A 27163-nucleotide genomic window follows, 5' to 3' on the forward strand; every position below is an offset into this window, starting at 1 on the left:
TAAAAGCAGATGTACTGTCTGTTACTGTGCACCAAAAAATTGCAATTATTAGAAAGTACAGTAAACAGTGGAGTGATTAGTATTTGCAGTTCTGTCCATTTAATGAGTAACACAGTCTGCAGAGTCAGCTCTCTGCCATCAACGCTGAGTGATCCAATTGAAGATAGTTAGGTGAGAGGGATTCATTACTGAGAAAAAGAAAATCAGACAAAGATCTTTCTGCAGATAATGTAATGCCAGTGCAAAATAATGAGGACAAAAGTGTGCTTGAAGGATCTCGGCCTGAAACGTCAACTGCTTATTCATTTCTATTGATGCTGCCTGACCTGCTGTGTGTGTTGCTTTGGATTTTCAGAATCTGCGGACTTTTCCATGTTTACAAAGTGTACTTGATTCTATAATTTGTGAAACTGCTACCTGGGTGAAGCACTTCAACAGCAGAAATGGACAGTATAGATGTTATGTGGAGGGCCGATGGATAGGCAAAACATCATGCTGTTTTAATAAATAAGTACTATATTGCCAAGTTTGGGTTGTATTTGGGAGGATTTTCTTTCTGATAGTACTGACAGGGAACCCATGGGGTAATCAAAGCCCACAGCCTTTAAAACAAGGGTGCCACTGACACAAATAAATGGACAATGGAACCAAATTAAACTCTCTGTTGAGTAAGCTGTCTCATAATTATCAGATCTGGATTAATTAGTTTGTTTCAGTTTATGTTATGACATATCAATAAATACGAATTATCTCCTTCTCCCTTTCACTCTCCAATGCCAGTGGAATCTTCTTTCAACTCAAAAAATTTCTGTGATTTAAGAATAACCTATTGGAGTAATTCAGCTTGGACTTCCCATTCAGGCTTTCAGAATTCACATCTGTTTCCTGTAAGAGAACAGCTGAAATTTGTGTCTGTTGTACACTCCTTTGCAATGGCCTTTTCCAGTGCTGACTTGTGGCACTGGGACGCACTCGGTGGAATGGAATTGTAAATCCCCAGTTCATGCCAGTGATTTCCTCACTTTGTCGGCCCCAGTACTGGGGATGAAGTGCAGCCCAGTAGGAGATCTTGCAGAGTTTTATGTGAAAGGATGAGTGAGAGTCAAGGAGGAAGCAAACCACAGCAGCTCTGTCATAACCGTTGATGCTGGATTATAGAACAGCAGTGTCACAGTTTGAAGTACTCATGTACTAGTATGGCACACAAAAGATGGCGAGGGTTATAGAGGAAGGAGGAATTAACATGTTTTACACGCTAGAATAAAGATATCAGTTCAATGTCTCAAATCTAGTTGTCGTGTAAGAGGCTTTAAGCTGCATTTTTTGTTATTTCAATTTCCTCTTTCTTTAATGGATTTGTCATTTCAATTTTCTCTTTTTTTATTCCTGCATGCAGGTATCTCTTCCTGCAGTGATGTAGTTTTCCGGATAATAGTTGTCTGCTACTGTCTCATATATATTCTTCATGCATTATTATGGATGGTACTACCAGAAGGCTTTCAAAGAAGGGAGGTTCAACAGTCAAGAACAATTCTGTTTTCACCTACCATCCAAACACATCTAAGTGTGTTTAAGAGACGGGCTGAATTGCAAACACTGGGTACAGGCCCCAGAGCTGTCCGAGAGTAAGGAACTACTTGATGTTTGTACAATTTAAGCACTGGGCCAGATTGAAAAGGTCAGGGTGTTAGGACTGGGGGGGGGGGGGGGGCGCGAGATGAGATCCAGCTCTGGCTGGTTCTGCTCGCTACTCCACAGTATTTACTCGGCTCTGGTTCGAACTGAGGCTGTTCCCTGCTCTGCCTGCAATGATGCCTGGCTTTATTGCTGTGGTCCCACGATGCTTATTCAGCTACGCAATGAACTGAGGCTGTGGACTCCTCTGGCTGCAGTGATGCCTAGCCTTGTGTCTTTTGTAAAACTTCAGTTCTGAAGCTATTTGCCTACCTTTAGTGTTTGACGATTTGTTTCTTTTCTTTCTTTGCACACTGGGTGCTTGACAGTCTTTTCTTTAATGGGTTCTTTTGAGGTTTTGTTGATTTGTAGGTGCCTGTAAGGAGATGAATCTCAAGGTTGAATAATGTATACATACTTTGATAATAAATGTACTTTGAACATTAAACTCTGATTTTTGACAATGGGTCTGAATGCAATGAACTTTTTGACCTCAAAGAAGTTAAGATCATTCCAATAATACAGGTCAGACATGCAAATTGACACCACGAACATGGTCAAGAGGTTGAAATGCAGGTGGGAGGCAGATCAGTCTGTTATCAGAAAACATGTGACTTCTGGTGTGCAGAAAGCTTTGTTGGCAATGTAATGAAAATAAGGTCAAGGAATATCAGAATAACTTTCTGGAGAGGGAAAATTGTGAAGATGATTAGAAGAGAAACAATTGCTGGAGAGTTTCTAACTAAATCTAAGTTCAAGGTAAAAGTTATTATCAGAGCGCATACATGTCACCACATACAACCCTGAGATACTATTTCCTGAAGCCATACTCAGCAAATCTATAGATCAGCTACTGTAAACAGGATCAATAAATAACAACTGTGCAAATGCAAATATAAATAAATAGCAATAAATAACGAGTATGAAAAAATAAGACGAGGAGTGCTTGAAGTGAGAGAACATCGGTTAAGGGAACACCAGAAATAGAATTAGTGTAGTTGTCCCCTTTTGTTCAAGAGCCTGATGGATGAGGGGTAGTAACTGTTCCTGAACCTGGAGGTGTGAGTCCTAAGGCACCTGTACCTTCTACCTGATGGCAGCAGCGAGAAAAGAGCATGGCCTGGGTGGTGAGGATCTTTGATGACAGATGCTGCTTTTTTACAACAACATTTCATGTAGATGTGCTCAATGATTACCTGTGTTGTACTGGATTGAATCCACTACCTTTTGTAGGATTTTCCGCAAGAGGGAGATTAAAAACTTGGTTGAGTGGTGCAATAACAACAACCTCTCACTCAATGTCATTAAGATCAAGGAACTGATTGTAGACTTGAAGAGAGGGAAACCAGAAGTCAATGATCTGGTAATCATGGGAGGATCGGAGGTGGAAAGGGTCAGTAACTTTAAATTCCTGGGTGTCACTAACTCAGAGGACCCATCCTGGACCCATCATATAAATATAATTGCAAAGAAAGCACAACTTCTACTTCTTCAGGAGCAGAGATTTGGCATGTCATCAAAAACCTTGGCAAACTTCGACAGATGTGTGGTGGAAGGTGTGCTGACTGTCTACATTACGGCCTAGTATGGGAACTACATTTGAAAAGGTAGGAATAGTATCAAGCAAAGGCAAACCAGTGGGGTTTGACACCAGAAAGATTTTGAAAGGAGATGACAGTGACCATTATTGAACACTGTAGTAAGTATCAGGAGACAGGGGTTGTATAAACAATACTTAAATGTACATTCATACACTCTCAACAACTTCTTTCAATTCTTCTGACTTTCTATTTATCAAAGATATACCATGGCCACTCACTCGGGCCCAAGATGCACCTGTTCTTTTATTGGCTGAGTGGAACAGTCCTTGTTCCAAAGCTACAGTATACTCTCTGCCACCCTTTCCCATCTCTTTCACCACTACATTGACGATTGCATTGCATTACTTCCTGCTTTTGAGCAGTACTCATTAATTTTATAATCTTTTTCAATAACTCGACTTTGCCTAAATAGTCAAATTCAGCTGGACTATTTCTGACAATTTTCTTCCTTTTCTGGATCTCTGTCTCCATTTCAGAAGAAAAACTAACCACCAACACCTACTTTAAACCCTTGGATTCCCATAGCTACCTCAACTATATCTCCTCCCAGTCCTGCCTCCTGTAAGGATACCATTATTTTTCTCGTTTCTCCATTTCCGGTGTACGTTTTCAAGATGAGTCTTTCCATTCTCTAACTTCTGAAAAGTCCTCCTCCTCAGAAAACATGACTTTCCTTCTTCTGTAGTTCATGGAACCTTCACTTGCATTTTCTTCATTTCTCCGACGCCTGCTCTCATCCCACCCAGACAAAACAGAGATAGTGTTTCCTTTGGTCCTCACCTTTCCCTCCAACAGAACCGCACCACCGGCCACATCTTCCCCTCTTCTCCCACTTTCTGCTTTCCGCAGCAACCACCCTCTCAGTGACTCTCGGGCATGTTCATTCCTTCATGTCCTCTCCTTCCCTCCCCACCCCCCAATACTTCCCCTGAAGCTGGGGGAGGTGCAACACTTGTCCCTACAACTCTCTGCTTTCCACCATTCAAAGACCTAAATAGCTTTTACGGGTAAGGCAGAGATCAACGTGTGCCTCCTCCAATCTGTTCTGTTGCACTGGGTGCTCATAATATGGCCTTCCCTACGTTGGCAAGACCAAGTGTAGAATAGGTGAATATTTTGCAGAGCACCCGTGCTTTATCTGCAATGACAATCTTCAACTTCTATTTGCATATCACTTCAACTTAGGGTTGCCAACTTTCTCACTCCCAAATAAGGGACAAAAGTAGCAGTCAAATACGGGACACTTGTGTTTACCCCGAGAAAGACTACCATGACCATGAAGCCTTGCGCGGGCACCTGTGTGCGCATGTGTGACGTGCCGATTTTTTTCTACAAATTGGTTTTGGCTTAATCTTCCCGATTCTGGTAAGTGAAACTAGACTGTACATACATTGTTTCTACTTTATATAGGCTGTGTATTTATCATATCATTCCTGCTTTTACTATATGTTAGTGTTATTTTAGGATTTATGTGTTATCTGGTATGATTTGGTAGGTTATTTTCTGGGTCTGGGAATGCTCAGAAATTTTTCCCATATAAATTAATGGTAATTGCTTCATCGCTTTACGCCATTTCGGCTTACGAACGGTTTCATAGGAACGCTGTACCTTAGCGGGGGAAATACGGGGCATGGGTGGTCCCATATGGGAGAAACCAATTTAGCCCAATATAAGGGATGTCCCGGCTAATACAGGACCGTTGGCAACCCTACTTCAACTGCCTTTTCATTCCCACACTGACTTGTCCATCCTTCTCTACTGCCATAGTGAGGTCAAATGCGAAGTAGAGCACCATCAAGAGTACCCTGTCCGGCTGCATCATTGTGTGGTATGGAAGCTGCAAGGCAAGACCTTACGGAGGATAGTAAGAACCACCGAGAGGATCACCAGGGTCTCCCTCCCTGCTATTTGTGACATTTACCAGGAACGTTGCAGACAAGGGGCCCAAAACATTGTTGAGAATCCCTAGCATCAGGGCTGCCAGACTAGGTGACAGCTTCTTCCCTCAGGCTAATACCCTGCCTCCGCTGAGGTCTCGTCACTAGGACAGCGATCTGCTTACTGTTTACCTGTTCTGCTCACGCCATGCCTTTTGAATTACATTTTATTAATTTATTTATGGTAATATTTTGGTTCATGTGCTGTGCATGATATATGTTTTGTGGGTGCACTGTGGTCCAGAGAAACATTGTTGCATTTGGTTGTATGCATGTACAGTCAGATGACAATAAACTTGAACCTTACAAACAACATTTCATATTCTGCTTTGCCAGCATGGGATAGCCCAATGATATGAACACTGAAGTGTCCAATTTTTTTGTAACCCATACCCCTGTGTTCTTTTCCCACTCTCACCAGTCTACCCTGGGTCTCTCTTCCTTTGTTCACGTTTTCCACCCCTCCCCTCTCATCAGCATCCTTCCCACAAGGTCCCATTCCATCTGCCCATCAACCCCCCTTTTTATGGATTCCTGTCCCAACCTCCATCTCAACTTTTGACATTTGTTTTCTTCCTTCCAAGCTCTCTGTTCTTATGCTGGAACAACCACAATCCCTTTTCCTGCTGAAATCCTTCCAGCAATTTAGTTTTTTTGCTTGCATGCACGTGCTTATACATAGCAATTTTGCTACTTGTATCGTAAGTTTTGAATAATGCTTTGAATGCCAACAGCATTTGATTAAAAGCCTTATGCAAAATCTGTCTGCCCTGCTACAACTACAAGCCTCCTATCACCAGGTGGAGCTGCTGCAACTCTTCTCAATTTCCCATGTTTGGTGGTAGAAACAAGGGGACATCATTCAGTATGGTCAGGATGGTACATGTTTTATCTTTACTCATCACATTTTCTTGGCTTTAAGATTAATTGATCTAATAACTAGAGTTTGTGCTTTGTTTGGAAGATCCAACATTTCTAAAACCCATTGCATGAAGGAGGATTTCCTAAGTGCTCACCTGAATTACATCGTTCTAGTTCTAAAGTTGGAACTCTTTGTCTTAGACCAACTCGCCGGCAAACAGTGCTAGCAGCTCAGTGTAATAGGATACAGTTGCTACAGGTTGGAGAGACAGAGGAGTTGCCTTCTTAATGAAAAAAGGGCCTCACGATGGCCAAAAGAGGGTATTCCTGGGGAACCATTCAGGGAAGCCAAATGGGCAAAACTTAGACACAAAATAATCTGCAGACGCTGTGATCAAAGCAACACTTTCAGTACGCTGGATGAACTCAGCAGGTCGGGCAGCATCAGTTAGAAACGATGAGTTGACGACGGCCTCCTCTACTGCCATGATGAGGCTAAACTCAGGTTGGAGGAGCAACACCTCATATACCATCTAGGTAGTCTCCAGCCCCTTGGTATGAACATAGAATTCTCCAACTTCTGGTAATTCCCTCCCCCTCCCTTCCCCTATCCCTATTTCACTCTACCCCCTCCCCCAGCTCCCTCATGGTTCTGCCTCCTCCTTCTACCACCCATTGTTTTCAGGGCTATGACGTCAATGCTTCCCCTCTTGTCTTTCAAATTACTGGTCTTTCAACTGAAGCTACAAGCATTCTTCAAATCCTTCCCCATCTTTCATTCTTCAGTCCTGACGAAGGGTTCCGGCCCGAAACGTCGACTCATCATTTCTAACTGATGCTGCCCGACCTGCTGAGTTCATCCAGCGTACTGAAAGTGTTGGGCAGAACTTAGAAACAAGAAAGGGACAGTCAATTTGATAGAATTGTACTATAGAACCCCAACAGTCATAAATATATGAGATTTTGCAGATGCTGGAACATACATAAAGAGTCAGACAGCATCTATGGAGAGGAATAAATACTCAATGCATTGGGCCGAGGCCCTTCATCAGGACTGGAAACGAAGGAGGAAGAAGCCAGAACAAGGTGGGTGTGGGGTGGGAATGGCTGACAGGTAATAGGTGAAACAAAGTGAGGGCGAAGGTGGGTGGGCCAGGGTAAGGGGATGAAGTACGAAAAGTACGAAACTGGGAAGTGATCTATGGAAGTGATAAGGGGCTGAAGAAGAAGGAATCTAATGGGAGAGGACAGTGGATCATGAAAGAAGGGGAAGGAGGAAGGGCGCCAGTGTAAGGCAATGGGCAGGTGAAAGGAAGAGAAGGGGCGACAGGGGGACCAGAATAGATAAAGGGGGAGGGGGTAGAAATTACCAGTAGTTAGAGAAATCGCTGTTTGTGTCATCTGGTAGGAGGCTACTCAGATGGAATATGACTCGTTGCTCCTCCAACTTGAGAATGGCCTCATCATGGCAGTTGAGGAGGTCGCGGACAGTGGGTATTGGAGGAACAGACATGTGGGGGATTGCAGCTTGTTATAAATACAAAAAGTATTACTAATGGGAGATTTTAACTTCCATAACTTAACTTTCTTGAGACAATCATAGTGTAAGAGGCTTGGACAGAGTACAATTTATGAAGTGTGTCCAAGAAAGTGAGAATGCAGCACTTGACCTCTTACTAGGGAATGAAGTAGGACAAGTGGCAGAAGTATCCACCAGTGAGCACTTTGGATCCAATGACCGTAATGCTGTAAGTTTTAAAATAGTTATGGAGAGGGATACAACCAGTTCACAGGTTAGGTCCTGAACTGGGTCAGAGCAAGTTTTGGAGCCATTAGGCAGGATCTTGCAGACATTGCTTGGCTGAGATTGTTAGCATGGGAAGGAGAGTCTGCCAAGTGAGAGGCTTTTAAAAGCCTCAAGAATTGAGAGCCTGGATACTCCTGTCAGGGTGAAGGGCAAGCCTGGCAGGTTTCAGGAGCTCTGGTTGTCAACATCAAGCTCACTGTCATATGCAGAAGTACACATGCATAGATGCAATAGAAAATATACTTGCTGCAGCTTCACAGGCACCTAGCTTCATAGAAGCGGTATTCACAAGGAAAACATCAATTATGCACATTTTTTACAAGAAAACACAAAACAAAAAAAATCCGTTTTGGAGTAAAGTGGTCTTAGTGTTGCTAAACTCCAGTGATTTGTTTTTTCCCTGATTAGTTCAAGAACCAAATGGTTGAAGGGAAGTAGCTGTTCTTGAACCTGGTGCTGTGAGACTTCAGACTTCTGTTACTTCTTATCCAATGGCAGCTGTGCGAAACCGGCGTAGTCTGGTTGGTGGAGATCTTTAGTGATGGATGTAGCCTTCTTGAAGCAGTGCTCCTTTAGATACTACCACTGGTGAGAGATGTGGCCATGATATACTGGGCAGGCCCCACTACTCTCTGCAGCTCCTTGTGTTCCTGTGCATTTGAATTACCATACCAAACCAAAATGCAATCAGTCAGGATACTTTCAACAGTACATCTGAACAGGCTTGTTTGTGTTGAATGACAAGTCAAACCTCCATGACCTCTTAAAAAAGTAAAGATGCTGACACATTTTCTTTATGTAAAGTGCGCAGCACAGGTAAACAGTTCGCTGTTCTAATGACGAGACCTCAGTGGGGGCCGGGTAATTATTAAAACCGGTTTTTCTTCTGAAAACGGCTGCGCTTAAACCCAGCCCATCGTGGGCTTCGATGTACCTGTGAGTGGAAGTGTTTCAGGAAAGAAAAACCCGAAGAATTTGCTTGCTGCGAGCGCATTTTTAAAGATGTCTTAGCAGATGATTTTGGAATTTCACTCCAATTTAAACCCCACTGTAATCCCCTTTAAGATGCCAACACGCCCCGCCCATATAGGACAGCCTTGCGTAGTCAGGTTGTCACTGCCAGCCTTGGGAATTTCTTCACCAGGCTTTTGTACTTCATCACCGACGGTTGCCGGATCATTTCAGCATCATTACAGACGGCAGTAACTGAACTGATGGACGGCAGTAACTGAACTGATGGACTATGGAAGAGAGAGAGAGGTCGACTGTAAAGCCCGTCTACAACTGATAGTCTACTTAGCACAAAGAGAGATCAAGCAGGATTCATTCATTTTCTTTCTTTCTTTTTTTTCCCTCTCCCTCTCTAAAAAATCGATTTTCGGGATATTGTATATAATTTGCGGGCACCAGGAAGCCACTATCGATATGCGGGAGACTCCCGGAACTCCCGGGAGAGGTGGGATGTCTGTGTTTGCATCTAAGTACTGGGCCCAGGACAGGCCATCCAATATGTTAACGCTCATTAATTTAAAGCTACTGACTCTCTTGCTACCAGCTCCCCAAAATATTCACTGTCCTTCTCTTTCTTGAAGTCAACAATCAACTCTTTTTTTTTTGTGTGCAGTACTCTGCCAGAGCCTGTTTAGTTCTGCTGATGTTGAGTGAGAGGATGTTTTTGCGGCTCCATTTAACTAACTGACCTCTCTTGCTCCAGGAAGCTGACTCATTGCTACCCGCGATTCGTCCAACAATAAGAGTGTCATTGGCATATTTGAAGATGGAATTGGAGTTGTGCTTAGCCCAGTCATGTGCGCACAGAAAGCAGAGCTATTGATGAGAAATATTGATGTTCTGGTTAAGTAAAAGAGGCAATATGCTGCAGAAGTGCAGGAGTGTATTTAAGAGAGAAGTTAGGAGGACAAAAAAGCTACAATGAGAAGATAAGGTGAGGCAACATTGTAAGAGATTCTGCAGGTATATTAAAATGTTGGCTCATGAGTAACTATGTCCCTGTCATTTATTTAGTTAGCAATACAGAGCAGAGTGTGCCCTTCTGGCACCTTGAGCCATGCTGCCACAGTAACCCCACAACCCTGATTAACCCTAGCCTAATCACAGAACAATTTACAATGACCAATAACCTACCTGGTATGTCTTTAAACTGTGGGAGGAAACTGGAGCACCTGGGAAAACCCATGCATTCCACAGGGAGGACGTACAGAGACTCCTTGGACGGAGCGAAGGTGCTCAATGAAGCAGACTCCCCAGTCCACATTGTGTTTCGCTGACAGAGAGGAGGCTGTACCAGTTGCACCAGATACAGCGCATGACCCCCGACACACTCACAGGTGAAGAGTCGCCTCACCTGGAAGGACTCTTGGGGCCCTGAATGGTGGTGAGGGATGAGGTGTAGGGGCAGGTGTGGGGAATGTGTTAGTACGTTTATGGTGATACAAAAATAGTTGGTATTGTAGACAGAGTAAAAGTTTATGAAAATGAGTGTAGGAGTTGGAAAGTTATATTGAAGTTATACAAGGAATTGGGGAGATCTCTCGAGAAGTTTTGTATCTCCCTTTTACTGAAAAGATGTTATTAAACTGGAAACAGAGAACAAAAGATTTACCAGGGTGATGCCTAGATTTGGCACCTGAATTACAAGAAGAGATTATATAGAGTAGGACTTTATTCCCTGGAATGTAGGAAATTGAAAGGTAACATGATATGATCATGTGGGCCATAGATAGGTTGAAAGCTTGGTCTTTTTTTCCCCCTTAGGCTTAAGGTGAGAAGCAAGAGATTTAAAGGGGACACAAAAGGCAGCTTCTTCATGCATATTTGGAATGAGGTGCAGAGATAGTGGTTGAGGTGGGCACATTAGCAATGTTTAAAATTCATCCAGTGTATAGATATGAGAGACTTCGGGGGCTGTGGGCCATACAAGGGAAGATACAATGAGCTAACTGGCCAACACAGTCAGCATGGATGAGTTGGGCTGAATGGTCTTTTCCATGACTTTAGACTTTCTGACTCTGACTGTAATCAGTTCCTTTAATCTGAAACAATTACTTGAATCCTGTCTTGGCCTCCTGCATTCAAGGAGAGACAAGCCAAGTTTATGTTATCTCTCCCTAATTAAATCCATGGAGGCCTGGTAAGATTTTTATAAATTTGTACACTTTTTCTGAGTCCAAGATTTCCTTTCTGAAGCGTGGTTAGAGTAACAGAGCAAGGAAACAGGCCCTTTCTGTCAATACTGACTATGGTGCCCACCAAGCTATTCCCATGTATTGGCTTTTGGCCCATATCCCTACAAACCCCTTCTATCCAGCCACTTCTCCAAATGTCTTTTACATGTTATTTTTGTGCCTGGCCCAACCACTTCCTCTGGCATTCCTATTTACACCACCCTCTGCATGTCCCTTTTAAATCTTTCACTTCTCACCTTAAACCTCTGTTCTCTAGTTTTTAGTTCCCCTTCCTTGCGAAAAAGACTATGTGCATTCAAAGTAAATTTATTATTGAAGCATGTATGTTTTACCATAAACTACCTTGAGATTCATTTTCTTGCAGGCATTTTCAGGAAAAAAGAAATTAGTAGAATGTTATAGAACATAGAACATAGAATAGTACAGCGCAGTACAAGCCCTTCAGCCCACAATGTTCTGCCGACCCTCAAACCCTGCCTCCCATATAAACCCCCACCTTAAATTCCTCCATATACCTGTCCAGTAGTCTCTTAAATTTCACTAGTGTATCTGCCTCCACCAGACTCAGGCAGTGCATTCCACGCACAAACCACCCTCTGAGTAAAAAAAAAATTCCTCTAATATCCTCCTTGAACTTCCCACCCCTTACCTTAAAGCCATGTCCTCTTGTGTTGAACAGAGGTGCTGGCTGTCCACTCTATCTATTCCTCTTAATATCTTGTATACCTCTATCATGTCTCCTCTCATCCTTCATCTCTATAGAAATTGTATCTATACCCTTCATTATTTTATACAACTCTACAACGTTACACCCTCAATATTCTACATTCCAATAAAAAAAAAATTTTCATGCTCAACCTCCTCGTCTAACTCAGGATCTTGAATTTTGGCAGCATCCTTGTAAATCTTCTCTAACTCAGAAGTTGGTGGGTAAACTATCCTCATTGGGTCTCATCACCTCTCTCTGTAACTGGACCTTGGGCCTTGACAGAAAGTAAGTAGTATAATGCTACTGTCTCCTCATACGTGATGAGACTTGGGTGGTAGAGCCAACCACATTGGCAGAAACATCTCTAGCTCCGTCACGCTGAGCACGGTTGCTCCCCGGGTCTGTGTGCCCAGCTCACTGCTGACACATGACGGTGGCATTCCTAAATCCAGTTCAAATCCGGATCATCAAGTTTGCTGATGACACAGCAGTGGTTGACCTCATCAGTAGTAATGACAAGACGGCATTTAGAGAGAAGGTGGAGCGGCTGGTAGAATGGAACAAGCACAACAACTTGAGTCTCAACGTGGACAAGACCGAAGAGATTATTGTGGACTTTAGGAAAGTGCAGGCTGATCATTCACTGCACATACATGGCTCCTCTGTGGAAAGAGTTAGAAGCACTATTTTTCCGGGAGTGCACATAATGATAACTTCACTGGGTCCCTCAACATCACCTCTTTGGATAAGAAAGCACAGCAGTGTCTCCACTTCCTGAGGAAATTAAGGTGAGTGAGGCTCCCTGCATCCCCCCCCCCCCGCCATTTTTAACCATTTTTATAGGTACACCGCCATGAGTGTCCTGCATCATGGTCTAGTAAAGGAATTGCAAGGCATCTGACCACAAGACCTTACAAAGGACATTGAGGACTACTGAAGGATCATCGGGATCTCTCTTCCACCCAATAAAATTATTTCCCATCCATCCAATGGTCTCTTTGATGCCCTACCATCAGGTTGGAGGTACCATAGCATTAGGACAAGAACTGTTAAGATGGGAAACAACTTCTCCCCCAGGTCATAAGACTACTGAACTCCCTGCTACCACCCAAGTCTCATCATATATGAGGAGACAGTAGCATTATACTGTTTACTTTTTAACATGTATGGTATATATACCTTTTATTATTTGTTAATTTTTTTGTGGTAATATAATTTTATGTGTTATGTGTGTGAGTTATACACCTCATCTGGAGGAATGTTGTTTCATTTGGTGGTATACATGTGTACTGTTGAATTACAATAAACTTGAACTTTTTACAATTTAATGATTTCTTTCTTATAACAGGGTGGTCAAAGCTGTGCACGGTACTTCAAGTGTAGTCTCACATATGTCTTGTACAGCTGTAATTTAACAGCCCAACTCCTCTACTTAATGCCCTCTGATCTCCTTTTAATTCCTCCCCCCTTCTCCTTAAACCTTATCGTTTAGTTCTGGAAAAAGATTTTTGATTCTATGCTATCTAATCACCTCTAACTCTTTATTAGGGCTTACCTCAGCCTCCTATGTTCCCATGAGAATAAAGCCAGTCTATTAAATCTCTCCTTTTATGACTACAACCCTCCATTCCAGGTGACATTCTAGTGATTCTCTTATACACTGTATCTATTACTACCACGTCCTTTGCATGGTGTGATAACCATAAGTGCACATGCTGTTCTAAGTGCGGTTTAACTAATGCTTTGTGCAGCTGGACCATGACAACCTAAACCTTGCATTCAATGCCTCGGCATATGAAGGTAAGCAAAGCAATTGATTATTTCAGTCTGTGTTGTTACTTTCGGGGAGCAGTGGCCTTGCTCCCCCCCCCCCACATTCTCTCTCTACATCAAACTCCTAAGGTCCCTGCAACTTACATGTTCTACCAGAATTTGACCTTCCAAAGTACATTACCTCACATTTGCCTGAATTAAATTCTATTTGCCACTGCTCTACCCGACCTTCCAGCTGATATATGTCTTAGTGTCTGCTTCGCCAATGTTATTCACTATCTACTTTACCAATTTTTGTGTCATCAGCAGACAGTCTGAACATACCATCTATATTCTAATCCAAGTCATTTTATTATATTTATAAGTATAGACCAGGTTTATTATTATTGTCATATATGGCGTGAAATGTGTTGTTTTGCAGCAGCAGTGCAGCGCAAACACATAAAATTACTGCAAATTCCAAACTAAATTGTGTGCAAAAACAAAAGGAATAATGAGTTAGTATTCATGGACAATTCCATAATCTGATGGCAGAGGAGAAGAAGCTAGAAGTAAATAGGTGAGTATGGCTCTTCAGGCTCCTGAACCTTTCTTCCCTGATGGTAGTAATGAGAAGAGGGCATATCCTGGCTGGTGAGGGTCCTTTATGATGAATGCCACCTTCCTGTACTGCAGGGATCACTGCTGGGGACATTTTTTATTGATATATTATATAATCACCCCTGCACAAAATCATATTCACTCCTAATCAATCCCTGCTCTTTCAAGTGAAATAAAGTCCGGCCCTTTCAGATCTTCAACAACTTCCCCACCACTGATGGAAGGCTCACTGGCCTGTGTTTTCCAGGACTTTTCCCTCTACAATTTGAGAGGGAGAAGGGAAAATTCGGAAGTGTCAGTGTTACAGTTGAACAAAGGGAACTATGGTGCTATGAGGGAGGAGCTGGCCAAAGTTCAATGGAACAATACCCCAGCAGGGATGACAGTGGAACAGCAATGGCAAGTGTTTCTGGGAATAATGCAGAAGGTGCAGGATCAGTTCATTCCAAAGAGGAAGAAAGATCCTAAGGGGAATAAGGGGAGGCCGTGGCTGACAAGGGAAGTAATGGACAGTATAAAAATAAAAGAGAAGTATAACATAGCAAAGGCGAGTGGGAAGCAGGAGGATTGGGAAACTTTTAAAGAGCAACAGAAGGTAACTAAAAAGGCAATACGTGGAGAAAAAATGAGGTACGAAGGTAAACTAGCCAAGAATATAAAGGAGGATAGTAAAAGCTTCTTTAGGTATGTGAAAAGGAAAAAAATAGTTAAGACCAAAATTTGGCCCTTGAAGACAGAAGCGGGTGAATTTATTATGGGGAGCAAGGAAATGGCAGACGAGTTGAACAGGTACTTTGGATCTGTCTTCACTAGGGAAGACGGAAACAATCTCCCAGATGTAATAGTGGCCAAAGGACCTAGGGTAATGGATGAATTGAAGGAAATTTATATTAGGCAGGAAATGGTGTTGGATAGGCTGTTGGGTCTGAAGGCTGATAAGTCCCCAGGACCTGATGGTCTGCATCCCAGGGTACTTAAGGAGGTGGCTTTAGAAATTGTGGATGCATTGGTAATCATCTTCCAATGTTCTCTAGATTCAGGATCAGTTCCTGTGGATTGGAGGGCGCCTAATGTTGTCCCTCTCTTCAAGAAGGGGGAAGAGAGAAAACAGGGAATTATAGACCGGTTAGCCTGACGTTGGTGGTGGGAAAGATGCTGGAGTCAATTATAAAAGATGAAATTACGACACATCTGGAGAGTAGTAACAGGATCGGTCCGAGTCAGCATGGATTTACGAAGGGGAAATCATGCTTGACTAATCTTCTGGAATTTTTTGAGGATGTAACTATGAAAATGGACAAGAGAGAGCCAGTGGATGTAGTGTACCTGGACTTTCAGAAAGCCTTTGATAAAGTCCCACATAGGAGATTAGTGGGCAAAATTAGGGCACATGGTATTGGGGGCAGAGTACTGACATGGATTGAAAATTGGCTGGCTGACAGAAAACAAAGAGTAGCAATTAACGGGTCCCTTTTGGAGTGGCAGGCGGTGACCAGTGGGGTACCGCAGGGTTCAGTGTTGGGGCTGCAGCTGTTTACAATATATATTAATGATTTAGATGAGGGAATTAAAAGTAACATTAGCAAATTTGCTGATGACACAAAGCTGGGTGGCAGTGTGAAATGTGAGGAGGATGTTGTGAGAATGCAGGGTGACTTGGACAGGCTGGGTGAGTGGGCAGATGCAGTTTAATGTGGATAAATGTGAGGTTATCCACTTTGGTGGTAAGAACGAGAAGGCAGATTATTATCTAAATGGAGTCAAGTTAGGAAAAGAGGAAGCACAATGAGATCTAGGTGTTCTTGTACATCAGTCACTGAAAGCAAGCATGCAAGTACAGCAGGCAGTGAAGAAAGCTAATGGCATGCTGGCCTTCATAACAAGGAAAATTGAGTATAAGAGCAAAGAGGTCCTTCTGCAGCTGTACAGGGCCCTGGTGAGACCACACTTGGAGTACTGTGTGCAGTTTTGGTCTCCAAATTTGAGGAAGGACATTCTTGGTATTGAGGGAGTGCAGCGTAGGTTCACAAGGTTAATTCCCGGGATGGCGGGACTGTCATATGTGGAAAGATTGGAGCGACTGGGCTTGTATACTCTGGAATTTAGAAGGCTGAGAGGGGATCTTATTGAAACATATAAGATTATTAAGGGATTGGACACGCTGGAGGCAGGAAACATGTTCCCGCTGATGGGTGAGTCCAGAACCAGAGGCCACTGTTTAAGAATAAGGGGTAGGCCATTTAGAACAGAGTTGAGGAAAAACTTTTTCACCCAGAGAGTGGTGGATATACGGAATGCTCTACCCCAGAAGGCTGTGGAGGTCAAGTCTCTGGATGCTTTCAAAAAAGAGATGGACAGAGCTCTTAAACATAGCGGAATCAAAGGTTATGGGGATAAGGCAGGAACTGGATACTGATTGTGAATGATCAGCTATGATCACAGTGAATGGTGGTGCTGGCTCGGAGGGCCGAATGGCCTACTCCTGCACCTATTGTCTATTGTTTATTGTCTATTTTTCCTTCTGCCATTTTTGAATAAGCGATTGAACATTAGCTGTCCTCCAGGTTTCTGATATCTTACTTGTGGCTACTGAACTTGCAAAAATCTTCATCAGAGCCACAGATTTCTCCTCCTTTGCTTCCCTTAGGAGCCTAGGACAGATCCCATTTGGCCCAGCGTACATTCCACCTTAATGTACTGCAAAATTTCTAGCATTTCTTCCTTCCAAATGTAGATGTGCTCCAGAATATCAGAGTATTGCTCTCTGACCTCTCCTTCTCCCTCGTGAATACCATACAGAAATATTCTTTTAATATTAAGTACTTTTTGAGAGCCACAATTAAATCTGCTTCAATATTAAATAAGGTATTCCATTTTAAATTCTTAGTCATCCTAAAGAAACCAAAAAAAATCTCATGTTTCGTTTAGTTCTTTACCCTCTGTTTCACAATTCTTCCACCAGCTGAAGTATTTCACTCTAAGTACTTTGTCACAATCCTTCATAATTTTGGATGCATCCATTAAAGCTCTTCTCAACCTTCCAAGGAGAATAATTACAGGGTCTTCAGCCATCCATATGACTGAACTCACTGAACAGTGAACCAGTCTGCTGACTAGCTTACGTGTGCTATCAAAGGCTTTCCTATCCTTCCTTGGCACACTATGTTACGATGACACAATGTTCCTGGTATGGCTAAACCAGTATTTTTTTTGAAAGATCAACATGACTTCCTTGCTGTTGAATTCTATTCTTCCATTTACAAGTTAGGATCCTATATGTTCTCTTTAACTATTTTATTAACGTCCTCTTGCGTGCAAGGGTTAATTCACATATATATATATACACACACCTAGGCCTCTACCCTAGCACCCAATTTGGGAATTCTATCCTTTGGGACTAATGTTAGGTAATTATGTGCCAGATATAGATTAATCAACAGATTTTCCCATCTAAAATTTATTTTGTAGGATGATGATATGTTGAAGGATGGAGCAAATGTACAGTTTGCTCATTTTTCTTAAAATTCAAAGGAGGGAGGCCAAGAAAAATTCATTGTAAGTATCCATGGGAAACAGAAGCTTTCACTTACAAAACATATTGATATAATAAAACAATCTAAAGCTCTTCACAGCTCTAAAATTATCAGTACAATTACATGTGAATACAAGTCCATAATTCGTTGAAATGCTGTCACAGGTAGATAGGGTCATAAAGAAAGCTTTCAGCACATGACCTTCAAAAATTAAAGTATTGAGTACAGGAGAAGGGATACTATGTTGAAATTGTATAAAACATTACCGAGGCCTAGTTTGGAGTATTGTGTGTGGTTTTGGTCACCTACCTACAGAAAAGATGTAAGTATGATTGAAAGAGTACAGAGAAAACTTACAGGATGTTGCCGGGTCTGGAGGACCTAAGTTATAAGGGAAGACTGTATAGGTTAGGACTTTATTCGTTAGAACATGAAGGATTGAAGGAGATTTGGTAGAGCTATCTATAATTACGAGGAATATAGCTAGGGTAAATGCTGACAGACTTTTTCCACTGAGATTGTGTGGGACTACAACCAGAGGTCATGGGTTACAAGTGAAATGTTTAAGAGGAGCATGAGGGGAAACTTCTTCACTCCGGGGGTTGTGAGTGTGTGGGGTGAACTGCCATCACAAGTGGTGCATGTGAGCTCAATTTCAATGTTTAAGTGAAGTTTGGATAGGTATATGGACAGTAGGGATATGGAGGGCTATAGTCCTGGTGCAGATCAATGGGAGTAGGCAGTTAAATGGTTCAGCATGGACTAGATGGGCCAAAGGACATGTTTCTGTGCTGTATGACTCTATATGAATTATTAGGGTAAATGATCAAAAGACTGGCCAAATGGGTAGGTTTTAATGCATATCTTAGAGAACACAGTGAAGATGTGGGGGTATCTCGAATTTCGCGCCCTGGTAGATAAAAGCTTGGCTACTGAAGATAGAGTGATTAGATTTATTGAAGTGCAAGGTCAGATTTCGATCTGTACAAGATTAAGGTAATTGAGATTTGTAAAAAATATCAAAACAAATGACATTGCTTAACCAACACATGTAAATCGGAGAACGCAAGGGTCGTGGAATAAGACCTGTGGAAGTTAGAACTGGAGAAGTTCTGAATTATCTAATTTACAAACATTAAGGTCGACTAGAAGTACGTGGTAATTGTCCGGCTAAAAATAGTACAACACGATCTCAAGGTATTTTTATTTTGATTGTTATTTAATGCTTTGTGTCGCTGCATTTCCTTTTTGAGAAGGCTAGAATTTTTTTTCATCTTTTTGGTTTCGTATGCATTCCTACAGTCCCACTCCGAGACAGAAGGAAGCGCTCCTCGTTTCCTAACAAGCTTTTTTTTCTCTCAGTTAAATAGCTGCTCTCATCATGGATGGGCGAAGGGAGGTTCCTCTTGTCTGAGTTTGGAGCTCCTCGTTGAGTAGACTGCAGAGAAAAAATTCCAGCAACTTTAAACCTCTGCGGGAATCTGAGTTAGCTGGACGAACGTGGAATGAGAAGCAAAGTGTATATCTGAAGTCGGCGGAACAGGCGGGAGGATTTGCACAAAGGAAATTGTGTATTCGAGTAAACAAGGGAGGAAAGGAAGGGAAATAAGAAGAAAATTTGAAAAAAAAGTTTCTGGACTTGGACAAAAAAAATGTCAGTTTTGTGGAAGTTTGCAGGGACCGGAAAGGGTTGGATGGATTTTTCTACGATGTGAATTTGAAATGAATCCAGAAACAGCGATTTAAACTCCGGAAAACTTTTTGTTCATTATTACTTGTCTTTTTGTAAACTTTGTTTAATTACTTGGATTTTTGCCTTTCCATCAATCGCGGAAGATATTTCCCCCCTAACAAGGTCTATAATACTGAGGATTCTATTCTACTTGAAAAGATTTTAACATTTTTAGAGGAGGAAGAAGATACATTAGGTGACTTGCCACCCCTCTTAATCTCGTTTAATCTTGGATAGAGTTCAACCCCCCCGTTACTGAAGGCGGGGTGGGGGAGCGGAGGTGGAAATCACTGGAAAAACTGACATTTCAGGGTTCCTTGTCCTAACCCGGTAGTTTGATCACATTCTGGATCATATCAACCTTTAAGAAGAAAAACGATAAATTATTTCAAAGACATCTCCGCTTCCCTGAAAGAGTATTTAATTTTTTTTTAAAAAAAGGCTCTGGTTATTACGACTTGACCAACAACGCCTTGTTTTTTTTTCTAAAAGCGATATAAAATCTAATTTTGTGAATCCGCATCGAGTGTGGTGGAATTCGCCTGGTTTAGGATTGCAGCATGCTGAGCTTGGATACAAAGACGCACAGCCTTACATTTTTCACACACTGCTCCCTATCTCTTCCTGTTATTTCCACCATCTGAAAGCTTTTTAATTATTTTCGAACCCATTCATTCCCCTCCTCCTCCGCCTCCTCCTTGTTTGAAGGACCTACCGTTCTCTGAGGGGATTTGCTGCAGTGTTTCTCTCTCCCTCTCTATTATACATATATGATAGCCTTTTCTCTTCATGGTCAGTTTCCGTCTTGATTGCGTGGTTTCCATTTCCATCCGAACGTTCTCATTCTTCTGGACTGATTGAAAGAGGGGGGAAAATCGCCAGCAACAAGATTAGCTTACTGCGGCTGCAATTTCTTTTAGCGGAAGAATAAAACGTTTCTACACGAACAGTCATGACATCGCCTGCTAAATTCAAGAAGGACAAGGAAATTATTACCGAGTACGAAACACAAGTCAAGGGTAGGTTGATGCCCATTTTTTTTCTCTAGCATTGTGTGTAGAGCAGAGTTCTGCTGTATGAAAAAAATATTGGCAGTCTAGGTTGTTACAGGGTTAACCATGCATTCGATGGGTTGCTGCTGCCCACCCGGTTGCTAGTATATTATTGTGAAATAATCAAGGAAATTAATATTGGAATAATATTTGTTAGTATTCGACAGCATTCTGAATACGCTTTTGGACAGCTTTCATGGTACGTTTGCAGTTTCTGTGTCTGATTTCTCAGGCATGTAGACAATTCTGTAATTATTAGTAACAGTTTTTTAAAATCTTGCAATCAATTTGAGATTTTTTTTGCATTACAAGGACAACTGTGTCTAGATTTTTGATGTGGTGGAAATCCTATTTGTAGGGGTATGGGGGGGGAGGGGGAGACAGATAGTTGGGTCCTGCAGCAAAGGGGTGAAGGGTCAAGTTACTTCAATGATGGGCTACGACCAAGAAGAAGGCGTTTTCTCAGCAAACAAGACGACCAACTTGCAACGATCCACGGGACATCTCTGAATTCAGATTTTTATCCCAAAAATGTCTGGTATCCTCAAGGAATAGATAGTACAGAAGCTTGCATAAAGTGTTGGCTATGGTCCTCAATCAGTGTTGTCTTCATTCAAGGCAACAGGTGTGATATTGCAGCAAGTCCCAGAGCATTGCCCACCCCCTTACCAGCTACATTTCCTCCCTGATGGCTCACCAGTGACTCCTGCTGGAATGTGCCAACAGATCCTGGACAAGGCATGGTCATACCTTGCTATGCTAATGATGCAGCCTTTCAAAACTCAGTGTCTGATCTTCTGCTTTAAAAAAATGCATATATGGTGAAGCATTGGGAAGGTGATGCTGATGAGGCAAGGGTGGTGGGAACCATAGTTGATTAATTTTTGGACAACAAGAATCTGGGGTAAAATTGCCCTTGGGCAGAGGCACAAACCAAACTATAGCTCAAAGTAGTCAGTTTAAAACTCCACTACATTTGGAGATGATAGGAAAACGTGATGGGTAAAATGTGCTGCTGATTTTTTTAAAGTACTTATTCATGCACCATTTTCCCCTCCAACTTGCTTGAGAAGGCTAGTGTGGGGGCGGGGGGAGGCACAGGCAATGTATGTCTCAAAGCAACGTAAGGAGGAGGGCACAGAACAGGACCAGATATGTGAATGCACGGTTCTCCATTCTCTGAGACAAAGGATTACATATGAAATTCTTGTCAGAACAGAACGTTGTACAGATTTAAAATCCTGAATAATCCCAATCTCCGCCTCCGGTTTACAGATGGCTTTCCAAAAAAATCCCTGACGCATTACATACTCCAGAAAAAGATGCACCAAAATGCTGTGCATACTTAAGATCAAAACATAAAGGCCATCAAAAGTGCATTCAAAGGATGACAGTGTTGAACCAATTTTACCTGTCATCCTCCACCTCATTCCCTCCCTACCTACCCCCTTCCCTTTGGACTTTGCTCCTTAACAAAATTATTTGGGTTACCCCCAAGACATTGGGCGTGGAGACACAATCCCTCAATCCAGTAATGACACACTATCATAAATTCAGATGAATTTTATTCTCTATATCCTAATCTGTTTTCAGCCATGGTTGTACCATACATTGAACACTGCTACAAGTCTTTCAATTAAATCCACAATAATTGTAACTTGTAATCATTTTAATTTTCTCTATTATGGATTGGGCAGTATTATCATCTTGGGATCTGCACCCAAATTCCCAGGAAAGAGAGCCAAGTTCTAGAGATCCCTGAGTGTCTGTACTTTTAAAAAATTAGTTGTCCATTCTTTATTGGCCTTGAAGCGAGATAATCTCATTGGTAGGCTTGCAATTTTAGACCAGAGTGAGTAGAAAGACAAATTTGTTTCCCTGAAGAGCATTAGTGAACAGATGGGTGGAGGGATATAGCTTAGTTTTTAATAAGCCAAAAACATCATGAGCTCTGAGTATCTTCCTGCTACTTACAGTGCCCTGTTTAAGTAGTTGGGAGTCAAACTCAAGGTTTAACTGTTTTAGCAAAAGAGGGATTAAGCTGAGAACTGTAGATTGCTGATTTAACTTGGGTGGGAACTGCACAGGATTTCTGAGGCCAAAGAAATGAAATGAAAGAGATCTTCCAAATCCACATTCATTCATCACTTCACCTTCTTACCCCAGCACATTATTTGTGCTAATGGTGATTGGATAAATAAATGGAGAGAAAATTACAGGATGTCTAGACACAAAGAGAAGCAAGTGAAGCAAACTGCATGGCTTTTTTATAAAAAGCTGACATAAGCACAATAGGGCAAATAGCCACAGTGCCAAAGGGTTTAATTACTGACCTTGACAGAGCCACGTTTTGCAAAAAGTTGAACAATAAAGCTATTTTTTTTAAAATTTGCATTGAATTACAATTTTTTCAGATGTCAGCAATTTTGCTGGGCAGGGAACAGTAGAGATATCCATCTAAACATGTGGTAGCTTCATTATAATGTAATGTAAAAGACCGTGCATTACATTATATATGTTTTAATAGTGTTTGCTGCTTTTTGTAAGACATTGAGGATTATTGTTATGATTAAGTATTCTGGACTGGTATGGATAATTTATGACACTTGAAAATGAAAACTGAAAGAACTGTAAGGGAGCAATTTGAAGACAATGTTCATAACTATTAGATTTATTATAAATATAGAAAAGATGAACTTAGATCAGGACTAACAGTTTTAAACTGGTGTTAAAGTCTGTTAAGGACTTGGAAATGGCTGCTTTAAGATGAAATCAGTATCACAGTGGTAGAAGCTGTTCAATGATAAGACGTCGAGGGTTTTCACCAACTATATTCAATTTAAGAAAAGAGAGACATTCTCAAATATATATCTCCATGGATGTCAAAGAGCATGTTAGATTTTTTTAAAAATTTGTATTCCCAACCTTTTAATGAAAGCAGTAGATGAAATAGCAAGGGGAATGATTATTGTTTTACAATCCTCTTTGGCTCCCCTTATGCTGTTGGGAAATTAAAAGATGGCCATTACAGAACTTGTGCTTTTTAGCAAAAAGGAGTACACAAAAACTACAGACTAATTGTAAATGGTCTAATGTCAGTGGAGGACATATTAATGGGAAAGATTCTGAGCAAAGGCATAATTTAGCATTTGGAGGGACACGGAAAGTTGGGCCAATCAGTATGGATTTGTTAAAGAAATAATGGTTTTTACTAATGATTATTTTTGTCAGGGGAGGGGTGGGCGTTAGATGTGGTTTACATGAATTTTAGCAAGTGTTAATGGTTAATGTAGCAGATTGATTAAGAAAGTAGAAGTTCATTGTACACAAGAGAAAATGGTGTTTGATTAAATGTTGAAAATGAAGGATAATAGGAACCTGATGCTTTTCAGTGACAGAAAGCTGTATGTAGTGAGATTTTGCATTGAATTGTGCTAGTTTGCTTGCTTTTTGTGATTATATATTAATGATTATATATATTAATGACCAACTTAAATTCTGCTTGAAAAATTGTCAAAATGTCCAAATCATGACATAGTTAATAATGAGGATGCAGGATGACATCACTAGCAAACCAAATACAAAGCAGGGAAGTACAAGATTGTACCTCTAGGAAGAACAAACAAGGCATGAGAATGTGTGGTAAATAGTAAGATACAAAGAAATGTCGAGAAACAGAGAGATTGAAGTACATATCCACAGGAGATTAGCAAAGTGGTTAGATAAAATGGTTAGGAATGCATGGGAGATGCAGGTTGCAACTCTGAGTGTTTCTACCTGTGGTCTTGTATTCTATGGTCCAGCAATTACAGTGGTCTAGCATGTTTTGAATCTATAGTATATATTTGTACAGATTTAACTAATTCTAGCTAAGATAAACTAGGATCTAAAATTAACCAAAATCTCTATTAACTCATTAACCTACAAGTGCAACGTTTGCTATTTCAGATGACGATATTCCCAATTTGGTGAAACTTCAGATTATTTGAACTTCTGCGTAACTCAGTCTAAAGTAGACTGTACTCGAAAGAAAAGTTCTGCTTCAGAGGAAGGTGATCAGTGGACATTTTCTATGTTCCGGCATTTTCTGTGGTCTGGCACCAGTCAGATCCCTAGGGTGTTGGACTGGAGAGTTTCAACTGCTACTAGCTTTTGTAAGCCAAGGCAAAGGATATAACTAGAGGGAGACTGTGCTTGAAGTTGTATAAACATCAGTTATGCTACAGCTGATGGACTGTGTATACTTGTTGCACCACATTGCAGGAAGGATGTGATAATGGTTGAAAGTACAGAGAAGATTTATGAGGATGGGGATTTATAATTATGAGATTGATTGGGCTGAGATTGTTTTTAGAATGAAGGAAGCCAAGGAAAAATTTAATTGAGATGTACAGAATTATGAGAACTTTAGTAAGGGTGAAAAGGAGGTATCTATTTTTCTTGGGGATCTGGGACTAGGAGACATAGATTTAAACTAACTGGTAGAAGAACTAGAGGCAGGATGAAGAAAAAAGGCTCCCAAAGAGCAGTGAAAATATGGTGGAGGTAAAAACACTCATTATATTATTTAATTGGAGATAAGCGCAGAATACGTCCTTCTGCCTCTTTGCACCGCCCAGCAACCCCAACGTCCTCAATTTTCCACCTGGGGATGAGGGAGGTCTCCAATGGAAGTCCCTTTACGAGGGAGTTCTTCCCATGCACCTTGGGGATCTGGGGTGGAGGCTGCTGCATAGAGCAGTGCCTTGTAATAAATTCTTTAGTTTGTACACAGATCTCCCAGCCGCATGTCACTTCTGCAGGCTGGAGGAGACCGTGTACCACATATACATGGAGTGTGTGAGGCTGCAGCCCCTTTTTGCGTATCTGCATGGACTGCTTCTCGGCTTCTGGCTGCATTTTAGCCCCACCCTATTTATCTACGGTCATCCAGTAAGGCGGGGGGGGGGGTGGAGGGATGAGGATGTTCTTGTCAACTTGCTCCTGGGGCTGGCGAAAACAGCCATCCATGGGTCTTGGAAATGGGTGGCGAGAGGATTTGCCGGGGTAGACTGCCTGGCAATGCTTAGGGGGGTATATTCGTGCCCAGGTAAATATGGAGAAGGAACACATGGAGTCCACAGCGACCTTAGAGGTGTTCCGGGACCGTTGGGCTCTACGGGGGTTTGGGGGGGGGGGAATAGTTGTCATCATTGATAGAGATGGAAACATTTTGGTTTAATGTATACTGTCTATTTGTAGTGAAGTAATTGTGTTAGTCACTGTTTTGTATATATAACACTGAACTTGTAATAAAGATTTTTTATGGGGAAAAAAAATCCCCAATTTCACCCTAAGCTAATCATGGGACAATTTACAATGACTAATTAACCTACCTGGTATGTCTTTGGACTGTGTGAGGAAACCGGAGCACCCGAGAAAACCCACACAATTCCATGGGGAGGGCATATAGGGAACGCCTGTGTTGAACTCTGAACTCTGACGTCCCGAGCTGTAATAGCGTTGTGCTAATGGCTATGTTATTGTGGTACCCAAAGAGGTACCTTTGGGGATTTGTAATCTAAAAGGTTTCACATCAAGAGGTGCAAAGTGAAAGGAGCCTAAATGTACCCACTTTGATCAGCAGGCGTACAGTGGACTAAAGGCGTATTTCTTTGGTTCTGTGTCCACAGTCAAGGAGGGAGACCCATAATAAAGCAGACAACGGATTTTACTGAGAATTGAATTTTGTTTTTCTAACTGATGTTCATTAAACCATTTTATGCAACCATTTTCTTCTAGAGCACCCACCTTCCCAGCTTGCAAGTTTGACTTGGAAGTATGTCCTTGCACCTGAACTGCTAAACGCCTAGTTTCCAGGAGTTGTATTCTGAGTAGCCTGAGGCTAGTTCAGGATCGGAGAAAAAATTTCAGTTGAGACCCCAGTAATTCAAGCCTTGTCAAATCTTTTATTTGCTTTTTTTTTATTGTTAAGTTGGTTTGTGTGTACACAAAGGTAAAGGCAGCAGATAAATGTTGGCTTAATATTTATACTCACAACCTTGTGTTTAAGTTAAACTGCAGGGATAATTGCTGTCTGCAGTAAACTCATGCATTTCCAAATAATATACTATACTTAAATATATGCTAAAATTTAATTTTGGACTTGGTGTAACTGCTGAAAGCTTCTCTAGTCATTTTATTCGGTAACAATTCAATTATCGAATGATACAAGTGCTTTCACTTTTAGCCTAACTTTGAATTAACAGGCATAGATTGTTATCTGCCTATTCTTCCTTACTAGATATGACTTTTAAATTTATTTTGTAATATTTTGACCTTGCGTTAGCCAATTTTAATGATTGTTAAAGGATGCTTCAGAATTGTGGGTGAGACTTTCACCCAAAGTTTGAAGTCATTTTAGATTCAAATGAGTGTTATTCCTCTCTTCTTTGCATCCTGTTGTCTTGACCCAATTCCTGTCTGGCAAGAAAAAGTGTTAATTTAGTACCAATTGGCACTGCATCCTTAAGCTTAATCAGTAAGGTTTAGTTTGCTGGGAAGTAGAGAGATAGAGAAGGAGAGCTCTTTTCCAAACTTGGAAATAACAGTCTTCATCATTGGGTGCTGCTAAAGCTTTAATCTAACACTGGTTATATTCTTCCTATTCTAGGTTTACTTGAAGCTCAGTGCTTCAAA

The 27163-nt window shown here is 41.5% G+C and overlaps 1 protein-coding gene across 1 annotated transcript in view; it reads left to right on the top strand.

Annotated features, from left to right (window-relative positions):
• The first annotated feature begins 19084 nt into the window (after positions 1 to 19084).
• srgap2 (SLIT-ROBO Rho GTPase activating protein 2) overlaps positions 19085 to 27163 on the top strand; it is a 194186-nt gene continuing 186107 nt past the window's right edge. Inside the window, exon 1 of the mRNA XM_072278689.1 lies at positions 19085 to 20452. Coding sequence (XP_072134790.1) covers positions 20386 to 20452 — 67 coding nt within the window. The 5' untranslated portion in view covers positions 19085 to 20385. The remainder of the gene's footprint in view (positions 20453 to 27163) is intronic.

Source organism: Mobula birostris, chromosome 14 (genome assembly GCF_030028105.1).
Source record: "Mobula birostris isolate sMobBir1 chromosome 14, sMobBir1.hap1, whole genome shotgun sequence".
NCBI classification, from domain to species: domain Eukaryota; kingdom Metazoa; phylum Chordata; class Chondrichthyes; order Myliobatiformes; family Myliobatidae; genus Mobula; species Mobula birostris.